Genomic DNA, 12,384 nt, shown 5'->3' with positions numbered 1-12,384 from the left:
TTGCCAGGTCGTACATAACAGCCAATGCAGTTTGCCAGAGACAGAAAGTGAGAGAATGGATCAACAGGCATGAAGAGGAAGCAGGAGCCTGTGTCACAGTTGAGAGCATGGGTGTCAAACATACAACCCGCGGGCTGGATCTAGCCCCTTGAGAACTCTTATCCGGCCAGGAGCCAGCTGAGGCAGCCACCCCCTCAGTCCCGATCTGGGCTGGCGAGGCATGACCCAGCCTGACCAAGTGACATTTATCTCATTTCCAACCCTTGTAACAAATGAGTTTGACATCCCTGGTTTAGAGGATAGAGAATGTTGCATCTGGACACGTGTTTACAGTAGGGCACAGCTGTGGGTAGGCAGTAAAATGGGATTAAAAGAGTTTCCTTCTAGACAGTAGGAAGAAATTTCTAATGGTTAGAGCGGTTCCTCAGTGGAACAGGCTTCCCTGGAGGTTTTTAAGAGGCTAGATGGCCATTTGACATCTATGACCTTAGGCAGATGAGGAGAGGGAGGGCATCTTGGCCATCTTCTGGGCTTCGAGTTGGGGTCACTGGGGGTGTGGGGGGGAGGTAGTTGTGAATTTGCTGCATTGTGCCGGGGGTTGGACTAGATGACCCTGGTGGTCCCTTCCAACTCTGTGATTCTATGATTACAAGGTGTGCTAGCTTTTTATGCACGCCATCTTTCTCTGTATCTGAGAAAGAGAGCTGTGACTCTGAAAAGCTTATACCCTGGAATTTTTTTTGATCTTTAAGGTGCTGCTGCACTCGAATTTTGCTCATCTTTCTCAGTATATGTCCCCCCCTCCCCTTTTAAACATGTCTTTCTAGTGGAGTGTTCCAAAGTTCACTAATGCACCCCGCATGTTTCAGGGACATCCCTGACTTGAGCTAATCTCTCTCTCCATCCATAGTTACCTTTTGAAAAGTCCCTGGTTCTCAGCAAGTGTTTTCGAAGCTGACAGGCTTGAATCGGCAGCGTTGTCTAAGCAGTTGGCAGGTTTGGTGGCTGTGCCAACCTGGTCCACAAGAAAGACCTTTGTTCTCTTATCTTCCTTTCTCCGATCAGTGTGTGGAACGTGATAGACGGGAAAGAGCACCCGATTACTGGTACTAGAAGAGCAGAAGAGTTGGTTTTTATACCCTGCTTTTCTCTACCGTAGGCGCAGAGAGGTAAGCTGCAGTACTGCAGTCAAAAGCTCTGCTCACAACCTGAGTTCGATCCCGACGAAAGTCAATTTCAGGTAGCCGGCTCAAGGTTGACTCAGCCTTCCATCCTTCCGAGGTCGGTAAAATGAGTAGCCTGCTTGCTGGGGGTAAAGGGAAGATGACTGGGGAAGGCACTGGCAAACCACCCCATAAACAAAAGTCTGCCTAGTAAACGTTGGGATGTGACTTCACCCCATGGGTCAGGAATGACTTGGTGCTTGCACCTACCTTTACCTTTCTCTACCTTTTAAGGAGCCTCAAAGCGGCTTACAATCACCTTCCCTTCTTCTCCCCACAACAGGCACCATGTGAGGTAGGTGGGGTTGAGAGAGCTCTAAGAGAGCTGTGACTAGCCCAAGGTCACCCAGCTGGCTTTGTGTGTAGGAGTGGGGAAACCAACCCTGTTCACCAGATTAGAGTCCGCCACTCTTAACCGCTACACCAAGCTGGCTCGGACTAACATTGACGAAACAGCCGGCTGTCTCCTCTCTCACTATTGTTATCACTGTTCTGTTCTCCCCCACTTCAGCCCCCCTGCTTTGAATCATCACCCCTGATTTTAGAAACCCTTATCTGAAAACCATGATTGTTAATTGCCTATAAGGGCATAATCTGCATATCTGCTGGCTGCATCTCGTAATTAGGGGAATGTTTCGTGGCAAATGGCAACTGATTACTCTGGGGACGGCCAGGCTGTTCTGGGATAGTAGGCTGCTCTGGTCACCACTCCTAAAAACGGATATTGCAAAGCTTGAGAAGGTGTAGAAAAGAGCAACCAAAATGATCAGGGGGCTAGAGCAACTGCCCTATGAGGAGCGGTTAAAACGCTTAGGGCTGTTTAGCTTGGAAAGAAGGCAGTTAAAGGGAGACATGATAGAGGTCTATAAAATTAGGCATGGTTTGGAGAGAGTGGTCAGGGAGAAGCTTTTCTCCCTCTCTCATAATACTAGAACATGGGGTCATCTGCTGAAGCTGGAGGGTGAGAGATGCAAAACTGATAATAGGAAGTATTTCTTCACACAACACATAGTTACATTGTGGAACTCCCTGCCCCAGGGTGTGGTGATGGCTGCCAACTTGGAAGGCTTTACAAGGGGAGTGGACATGTTCATGGAGGAGAGGGCTATCCATGGCTACTAGTCAAAATGAATACTAGTCATGAGGCATGCCTATTCTCTCCAGGATCAAAGGAGCATGCCTATTATATTATGTGCTTTGGAACTCAGGCAGGATAATGCTGCTGCAGTCGTCTTGTTTGGGGGCTTCCTAGAGGCACCTGTTTGGCCACTGTATGAACAGACTGCTGGACTTGATGGACGTTGGTCTGATCCAGCATAGCCCTTTCTTATGTTCTTATGTTCACCTTGGAACGATTTGTGAAGTCCCATAATCCGGGAGTAAGATCTTCATAAAACAAATGGGTGCGGGTGGGTGCGGGAGTGTCTATTTCTGGACTCCTGTTTCACAAAGATCTTTCTGGGTCTCCTTTGGATGTAAGGATAGTTAGAACACATGACATAATGCCCTCACTGTCCTTCCTGGCCACTCATCGTGAGTTGCAAGATTACATTTCTTCGACTCTCTCTGCAGAGCTTATCAAGCCGCAGGGACTTTTGGGTAGTGAAAGATGCCTTGCCCCCTCTATTGAGCATGGTGGAGACGCTGAAGGGTCTTGCCTTGAGCTGACCATGGCTGCATAGGACCTCTGGCTCGCCTCGGGCCTCTGTATAATTTATAAAAGTATTTATAAAAGTGTGAAGTATTTCTTCACAAAATGCGTAGTTACATTGTCTTGCAAATTGCAGTCCGAGGCTTCCTTTATAGAGCCAATCCATCTCTTGTTGGGTCTTCCTCTTTTCCTGCTGCCTTCAACTTTTCCTAGCAATCCCAGCGCGATTAGTTATCAGTACTTAATTGGCGGCAGCCAGTAGATTCCAAATTGGACCCTGCCGAAAGAAAGAAACCGTGCCATATCTCCCGACAATGGTGCCTGCTAAAATGCACTATTATTTATGGACATCTTTATTTTTATCATCTACGGCGTAAGCTGCATTGCCTTGTCTGGCTCTGAAACCCCAGCTGTAGCTTCTGGGCTGCAGCCCAAGCAAAACAAAACTTGAGGGCGTGTCGACCCAGGCTGGTGGTCCTCGTGATGTCGGAATTTGCCTGATGCAAGGAGGCACCGGCATTGGAGGTGGGGGGGATGTCCCCCCTTTTGCACGTTCTGTGTTTGTGACTCGAGGCTGGGTGGGTTCATACGGATGAGATTTCACGGCTGTCATCAAGGAGTTGCAGCAAAAAGAGCTGGGGGGGGGGAGAATAACGATGCCTAAAAAGGGTGGGCATGTTTTGCTAGCAGTCTGTAAGGGTCTAGCAGCCTGCAACTTGGAAGGGACCACCAGGGTCACCTAGTCCAACCCTCTGCACAGTGAATTTCCTGTATTGTGCAGGGGGTTGGACTAGATGACCCTGGTGGTCCCTTCCAACTCTATGATTCTAAATATTTGAAGGGATGCCATGTTAATGATGGAACTAGCTGGTTCTCTGTTGCTTCAGAGACTAGGACACGGAGTAATGGATTTAAACTAAGAGAAAAACGATTCCACCTAAACATTAGGAAGAACTTTCTGACAGTGAGGGCGGTTCGACAGTGGAATGCGCTCCCTGTGGGGGGGGTGGAGTCCCCGTCTTTGGAGGTCTTTAAGCAGAGGTTGGATGGCCATCTGTCAGGAGCGCTTTGATTGTGGGATCCTGCATGGCAGGAGGTTGGACTGGATGGCCCTTGTAGTCTCTTCCAACCTTGTGTGATTTTGTGATTATTATTGTTTTGTGATTGCCAAAGAAGTAACTGAATGTCATAAGATTACCCCAGGAATGTCCATCTTTCTCAGTCTGAACTGTTGGCCGGTGTGTGATAGCCTTATCCCAGGAGCTGAACCCACCACCACTTCCGGCCCAGTGTCTGATCTTGCCCTCTTGCTGTGCCCAGCTATGTGAGTCACCCCTCGGTCCCCCTAGCCCCATTGCCCCTGGCTCCCGTGCCCCCTGAGTACACCCATCCTGAGCGGCAGATCTCATTTGTAGCTTGAGTTTGCATCATGGGTGTGCGTTCAGGGTGCCGAGTTTTCTGTTGCCCCAGAAGGTCGGACCAGAACCAACGGGTTGAAATTAAATCAAAAGAGTTTCCGTCTAGACATTAGGAAGAATTTTCTAACAGTTAGAGCGGTTCCTCAGTGGAACAGGCTTCCTCGGGAGGTAGTGAGCGCTCCTTCCCTGGAGGTTTTTAAGAAGAGGCTAGAAGGCCATCTGTCAGCAATGCTGATTCTATGACCTTAAGCAGATGATGAGAGAGAGGGCATCTTGGCCATCTTCTGGCCATGGAGTAGGGGTCACTGGGTGTGTGTGAGGGGGAGGTAGTTGTGAATTTGCTGCATTTTTCAGGGGGCTGGACTAGATGACCCTGGCGGTCCCTTCCAACTCTATGATTCCAAAGCCATGCCCAAAATTCCCTGTTTAGTTTCATATCGGGTATTTCCGATCCAAAACTCAGCAGGGAATTTCAGGCTCTGTTTCTGATTGGAAATATGCAAACGCCCTAGTTTGCATGGTCTTGAGAGCTTCTTTTGTGTGCTTCTAGCCCCTTCCTATCGCATTTAAACTTTGGAACTCTGTATATCCGTGTCTGTGTTGATCAGTGCTGCAACTTTGTGCAGCTATTGTGCTTGAATTTGGGGCAGGGAGGGGAATGGGCAAAACTTTTCTCTGGAATGCATACCGGAGTGCGACCAACGAATCTGTTTCTCATCATGCCTGAAGGGACACCTGTGTGTGTGGCTTTGCCCTTGACCCTATCAAAGGCTTGGAAATACTGATAAGGGAAGGATCAGGAGCCCCTATGCAAATGTTTAAAGGTTAAGCTTACCAAACTGCACAGTGTGAATAATTCTTTGCTTACTCAGATGCTTCAAGTGGATGTTCCCAAATCTATAGAGAGATCCAGCATGGTGCAGTGGTGGAGTGGGGGAATGGTGGAGTCTGATCTGGAGAACCGGGTTTGATTCCCCCATTCCTCCACATGAGCGGCGGACACTAATCTGATGAGCCGGGTTGGTTTCCCTGCTCCTACACATGAAGCCAGCTGGGTGACCTTGGGCTAGTCACACTCTTTCAGCCCCACCTACCTCACAGGGTGTCTGTTGTGGGGAGGGGAAGGGAAAGAGATTGTAAGCTGGTTTGATTCTTCCTTAAGTGGTAGAGAAAGTCGGCATATAAAAACCAACTCTTCTTCTTCTTCGTCACGAGAATGTACTTCAGGATGCATCCAACACTATAGCTTAGACCAGGGGTGTCGATCTCATTTGTTATAAGGGCAAGATATGACATAGATGTCACTCAGTCAGGCCGGGCCACGTCTTGCCAGCTCAGATTGGGATGGGGGTGTGTGGCTGCCTCGGCTGGCTCACTGGCCGGATAAGAGCTCTCAAGGGGCCGGATCTGGCCCGCGGGCCTTATGTTTGACACCCTGACTTAGCTCCCATCTGGATTTCTTTGGGCACAAAAGAGGGGAGGGTAATTTTGACAACCCCCCCATGGGGGGGCCTAATTTCCCCCCAAGCTATTTCTGGGAGTTCCCCATCCCCTAGGAACAACATGTCAGAATGTGTTTTTTGGGGCTGCTGCAGAAAGGAGGAAGAATCAGCAAAAATATCTCTCCCCCACAAAAATAATCTTAGCAAGATCCAAGCCTGGGTATTTTTGTATCTGGTGAAGGAAGTATCTGAAAGTTGAGTTTTTGCAGCCCTTAATAGGAATTGTTTTGAAATTTGTAGGTTTAAGAAAACCTTTAAGATATTGGCCAGGTGTCTTCTGCACATCTGCCATTGTAACATGCGTGCACAGAACTTTAATCATTGCAGAACTGAACAACTTAAAAGCCAGACGTGTGTGTGTGTGCGTGCGTTTTCTTTAAAAGTCAAGGTTATAGCCCTCATGGTTGAAAAGTGGCAACCATGTCGATCAGATCTCAAAAGCAGGAAAAGGTTAAGCAGAGACTCCGTAGGTTGGCTTACTAAATGTTTCTGGTTGGTTGCTGTGGGGAAAAGTTGCCAAACTAGATGGACCCTTGATCTGATCCTGCAGAGCTGCTCTTGGTTCATGATCTTAGACACGAAATCATGTAAAATATTGCTGCCTCGTTGCCCCCTCCTCTCATCTTATCCCTGGTCATAAGAACCTAAGAAAGGCCATGCTGAATCAGACCAAGATCCATCAAGTCCAGCAATCTGATCACACAGTGGCCAACAAGATAATTACCAGGTTGGAATGGGGCAGGAAACGCTTTAGCTTTGTTTCATTTAAACCCGAAGAGCCATCCTTCCCCCTTGCTCACCTCACCTACGTGGAAGCATTTTGTGAAAAATAAAAGGTTTAAGTCAGGATAGTTATTTAGTTATTTATTATTTAGTCATTTATTTATTATTCCTTGGAAGACAGCTTGCCTATTATTATCAGCTTCCCCATAATAATACACAACTGTAGGGTATTAGAGGGTATTTTTATGTTGTTCTCAGCTCATGGGTGAAGGTCTCAAAGGCTTCGCCAGTGTCTCTTGTATGCAAAGAGTGAACCCAAGAACAGAACCCTATGTAGCAGATAGAGCATGGTTCTTCAGCAGGTCAGCTAATGCAGGAGGGGCTTTCTGAAGTTGGAGAGAAGGTAGGAAATTGGGCTTGGACCTGAGATACTTGTGTCGAAATTCCAGTCTGGATTACAGATTCAGAGGGCTGCTTCAGCCAAGTTGCTTGACCACAGTTCTTCAGCTGGGAATGTAAAAATAATAGCATAAGAATTGTACTGAAAATAATTGTACTGATGCTTGCTGTGAGCGCTCAGTCTAGATTTAGGTTTTTTTTAAAACTGCTTGGTGTTAAAGAAAACAACACACCCTATTTTTAAAATCCATCTTTTGCAGGCTTTAAAGTATTCCTTTCAGACTCATGACCGGTTGTGCTTTGTGATGGAGTACGCCAACGGAGGGGAGGTAAGGATGACATTCATCTCCATCAAATGTTCTTTGGCCTCCACATACTATTTTAGTGGCTCGCAAGTTCTCGGGGCGTGTCGTAGCAAGCCTCAGTGGTAGAACACGCACTTCAAATGCAGAGGGTCCCTCGTTCAATCCCCCAGCATTTCTGTTTAGCAGGATATCGGGTAGCAAGGCCAGGGAAGACTCGGGCCCCCTGGAGAGCCACTTCTGATCAATAGACAGTGATACTAGTGGCCCGACTTGGTGTAAGGCAACTTCTGATGAGAAAGACAGGTGAATGTCACTGAAGCGTAGTGACAGTCCTATGAGGAAAGGTTGAAGGAGCTGGGTATGTTTAGCCTCAAGAGCAGAAGACTGAGAGGGGACATGATAACCACCTTCAAGTACTTGAAGGGCTGTCATGTAGAGGAGGGTGCCGAGTTGTTTTCTGTTGCCCCAGAAGGTCGGACCAGAACCAACGGGTTGAAATTAAATCAAAAGAGTTTCCATTTTCTAACAGAGCGGTTCCTCAGTGGAACAGGCTTCCTCGGGAGGTGGTGAGCTCTCCTTCCCTGGACGTTTTTAAGCAGAGGCTAGATGGCCATCTGTCAGCAATGCTGATTCTATGACCTTAAGCAGATGATGAGAGGGAGGGCATCTTGGCCATCTTCTGGGCATGGAGATGTGGGGATGTGGGAGGGGAGGTAGTTGTGAATTTGCTGCGTTGTGCAGGGGGTTGGACTAGATGACCCTGGTGGTCCCTTCCAACTCTATGATTCTATGACAGATGTAGCCCTCCTGAGCGTGCACACTGTGAATCAAGAACCTTTGACTTTGGGGAGGAACATGTTCAGGATTACATGGAAAGGTGAATGGTAGTTTGCATTTGGCCCTGACCTCGATGTCCCAAGCTAGCCTGATCTCGTCAGATCTCAGAAGCTAAGCTGGGTCAGCCCAAGTTAGTACTTAGATGGGAGGCCACCAAGGAAGTCCAGGGTCGCTATGCAGAGGCAGGCACCACCTCTGCTCGTCTCTTGCCTTGAAAACCCTATAGGGTTGCCATGAGTCTGCTGTGACTTTACGGCACTTTCCACCACCAGATTTCCTCCCCCTTCCATTTCCCACTGAATCTGGTCCCATGATCACAAGGACTAGAAATTTGGCTGGTCAAAAGAAGCCACTGAGATATCTACAACTAGGCTAGCTATGGAATTGGAGTCATTGCCTTCTAAAGCTGTAAACAAAGCGGTGTGATAAACCCCCACCTAGAGCCAATCAGCCATCTTTACTGTGCCTGCCCTCGAAACAACACAACCCAGTTGGTCATTTATTCTTCCCCTTTCATGGATAAAAGAAATGGTGACTTGTAGCAAAAGAATGACGCAGGTTGGCCCAGTCTCATCAGATCTCAGAAGCTAAGCTGGGTCAGCCCTAGTTAGTTCTTGGATGGGAGGCCACCAAAGAATACCAGGGGTTGTGTTGCAGAGGCAGGCGGTGGCGATCCATCTCTGAACGTCTCTTGCCTTGAAAACCCTATTGGGTCGCCATAAGTCGGCTGCAACTTGAAGGCACTTTACACCCACAGTTTGTATTTGACCAAAGGAAAGTGGCCAAAAATCCATGCTCTCCCCCAACCCAGAATTGTGAGTCACCATAAAAGATAGAGGATCTGGTCTCCTGACCTTCCGAAATGATTCAGTGTCGTCTTCCCAGTCTAAACTGAGACTCGGGGTAGTTGAAAAGACAGGATATGACAGTACAATGCACCCTGCTGGCGCTTAGCTTTACTAGTACACTGGAATTCCAAATTGCTTCATAGTACAGGCTGTCTTTGCAAAAAAAGAAAAAAAGAATGGAAAGTGCTAATGAAAAGCCAGCAAAGGTTGTTGGGAAAAGAAGTATATTGTTTTCTGCCCTGGCCCAGACTAGCCCAGTCAGATCTGGGAAGCTATGCAGGGTCGGTTCTGGTCAGTACTTGGATGGGAGACCCCCCAGGGAAGTCCAGGATCACTGCCCAGGGGCAGGCAGCGGTGAACCGCCTGCTTGTCTCCTGCCTTGAAAATCATTTGGGATCACTGTAGGGTTGCCAGGTCCCTCTTGTCCGCCAGCAGGAGGTTTTTGGGGCAGAGCCCGAGGAGGGTGGGGTTTGGGGAGGGGAGGGACTTCAATGCCATAGAGTCCAGTTGCCAAAGCGGCCATTTTTCTTATCGGCTGCAAATCAGATGTAATAGCAGGAGATGTCCAGCTAGTACCTGGAGGTTGGCAACCCTAGGTCACTATAAGTCGACTGATTTGATGGCACTTTACACATATACATGTATTCTTTTTCTAGTGCGTGACTTATAGAGTAGGGAATTGAGAGGGGAGATTTAACAAGTAACTGGTTAGAAACTAAATCTGTTTTTCTGGTTTGCTTAGTGGACCATCAATGTAGTCTGGGGCATGGTCTAGGCATGCATTCTGAGTTTAGGGAGAGAATATCTAGGAGTCCTGCTCGTATACCAGACTTGCGTATACAAAGAATGAGCCCTGGGACAGATTATGGTAAAGGATGGTGGTGGTCTTTTGGTAGCGGAGAGTTGTGCTAGAGAGTATGTGGCATTGAGTCAGCCTCCAATTTTTCGGTTGTTTAAATTTGCCACACGCAGCATTGCGTGAAGCTAACAAATGGTGGTTCTTTGTAGCTGTTCTTCCACCTATCGCGGGAACGTGTCTTTTCTGAAGACCGGGCCCGCTTTTACGGAGCTGAGATTGTATCGGCGCTGGACTACCTACATTCAGAGAAGAACGTGGTTTATAGAGACTTAAAGGTACGTAGAGGGTGGTGAGTTTTTCGGAAGCCGCCCCTGGCTTTGTTCTCTCTGAAGTGATTTCGAAGCAGGTTGTGTTGCTAAATCCTTTAAGATCCTGGGAAGAATGATAGTATTTTGATCTGCGTGTTTACTCAGCTCTCTGTATTACGAGAACTCCTCGAGATGCCTTTGATTAAGTGGATTCTGGCTCAGGGATGCTTATACCACGACTGATTTGTTAGTCTTGAAGTTGTCACATGTCTTTTTGTTGTTTTATCTACAGAGGAATTATGTGGCTATCCTCCTGGCAATTTCAGTGCAACCTATTTGGAGTAACATAATACCCCATGAGTTTTTTTTCCTCTCCAGAAAACACTGATGGGAGCAAACATTGCTAAGTACCCAGAAAGATTTAAACCCCTCTCCCGTTTTATAGAAAGACCACCTGATTAACATTCCACTGAACTGGTGTGAGTGATTCAGTGTGCAAAAATGTGTGTGTGTGAGGGAGGATCTATGCCAGAGAAACATTCCATTTGAAACAGGGTGTGTGTGTGTGTGTGTGTGTGTGTGTGTGTGTGTGTGTGTGTGTGTGTGTAAAGTGCCGTCAAGTCACAGCCGACTTACGACGACCCCTTTTTTGGATTTTCATGGCAAGAGACTAACAGAGGTGGTTTGCCAGTGCCTTCCTCTGCACAGCAACCCTGGTATTCCTTGGTGGTCTCCCATCCAAATACTAACCAGGGCTGACCTTGCTTAGCTTCTCAGATCTGACGAGATCAGGCTAGCCTGGGCCATCCAGGTCAGGGCGAAACAGTGTTATGAAAACATCAAATCCTTCCACCAAAGCCAGATTTTTATTTTTCAGATGGACCAAATGACATTTCACGACCCTGAGATATGTTGAAACGTGGCTTGAGGGAGTGAATACCATTTTTATCATCTGCCCTTGAGTCTCAGTGAAAAAAGTGGGCGGAAAATAAACTAAATTAAGAAATACATCCCAAATACAATTTGTGTGCCAGTCAGTCTTTATTGTTGTCCACAAAGCCATGTATACAATAAAACCAGTGAAGCGTTCATGCTACAAACCCCTCTCGCCTATACTGTACAATCTTCTTACACATAGCGATAGAATTAAAATTAACATACAACGTGTACACAAGAGTTTATCCCTGCCCAAATTTTATGGCAATGGAGGGAAATTTTTGCAACTTGCGCAGTAAACTCTTTGATTACTCCAGCCAGTGACATTTCAAGAACTTTGGCTCTGAAAAAAACTAATATTTTTTCTTCCCATAAAGGGTTCCAAAAAGTCCAAATGTGCTTGCCTGTAAAATTGATAGTGAACCAATGCATATGCCAGTTTTTTCCTTTCCCTAGACTTAACAGCCATTGGCTATTCGTCTGCCATTTCACACTTTAAAGGGGGAAATGAAGATTGATTTTTTTCTTGACAGTATAAAGAGAAAAGTTGCCACGTCTCTCACACAATTCACCGATCTACTAGATAGCAGATAACACAGCATCCATGTCTCAGAAAGTGTCATTAGCTGTTTTATCCAGGGAGTGATGTATTTATCTCGTGCAGTATTATTTTGTAAATGTGCTACAACGTGTCAGCGTTTTAATCAAATTATCCAAACGGGGACAAAATCTGTAATCAGCTGGAATCTTCTTATGTCTTCCAAACAAAACGGGCAATTTGTATGTGTGTTTCAACCCAATTGTCAAAGGGCTTTAACTGCTAGGAAGAGGCACTTTCTCCCAAGTGTCAGAACTGCTAAAGTAGAAGGGAAGGTTCCTTAATCTGGAGGTAGGCTCTTTGGAGGATAGTTCTGTCTTCAGTTCTGTCCTATTTAACTTTAGGGGTCTTGGCTCAGTGGGAGAGCATCTGCTTTGCAAGCACAAAATCCCAGGTTCAAACCCCAGAATCTCGTTAAAACGACCAGGCAGTGAGTGATGTGAATGACCTCTGCCTGAGACACCCTGGAGCCAGTCTGGGTAGACAATACTGACCTTTGAACACATGAAGCTGCCTTATACTGAATTAGACCCTTGGTCCATCAAAGTCAGTATTGTCTACTCAGACCCGCAGTGGCTCCCCAGGGTCTCAGGCAGAGGTCTGTTCACATCACCTACTTGCTTAGTTCCTTTAACTGGTGATGTCGGGGGATTGAACCTGGGATCTTCTGCATGCCAAGCAGAGGCTCTGCCACTGAGCCACAGCCCCACCCCTTGATAAACCGATAGTCTGACTTAGTATGTCAGCTTCATGTATACATGTGTGTTTGTCTACCTGCCACCCCTGAGCTCTTTGGGAAGGGGCTTCGGCTCAGTGGAAGAACCTCTGGCTTGCATA

The 12,384-nt window shown here is 47.1% G+C and overlaps 1 protein-coding gene across 1 annotated transcript in view; it reads left to right on the top strand.

The window, feature by feature from the left end:
• Positions 1 to 12,384, top strand: part of AKT1 (AKT serine/threonine kinase 1) — a 101,060-nt gene that overhangs the window by 69,215 nt on the left and 19,461 nt on the right. Inside the window, exons 7-8 of the mRNA XM_056851461.1 lie at positions 7,177 to 7,245; positions 9,915 to 10,040. Coding sequence (XP_056707439.1) covers positions 7,177 to 7,245; positions 9,915 to 10,040 — 195 coding nt within the window. The remainder of the gene's footprint in view (positions 1 to 7,176; positions 7,246 to 9,914; positions 10,041 to 12,384) is intronic.

This window comes from Euleptes europaea, chromosome 6, assembly GCF_029931775.1.
Source record: "Euleptes europaea isolate rEulEur1 chromosome 6, rEulEur1.hap1, whole genome shotgun sequence".
Lineage (NCBI taxonomy): Eukaryota > Metazoa > Chordata > Lepidosauria > Squamata > Sphaerodactylidae > Euleptes > Euleptes europaea.
This window is presented reverse-complemented; position numbering and strand designations above follow the sequence as displayed.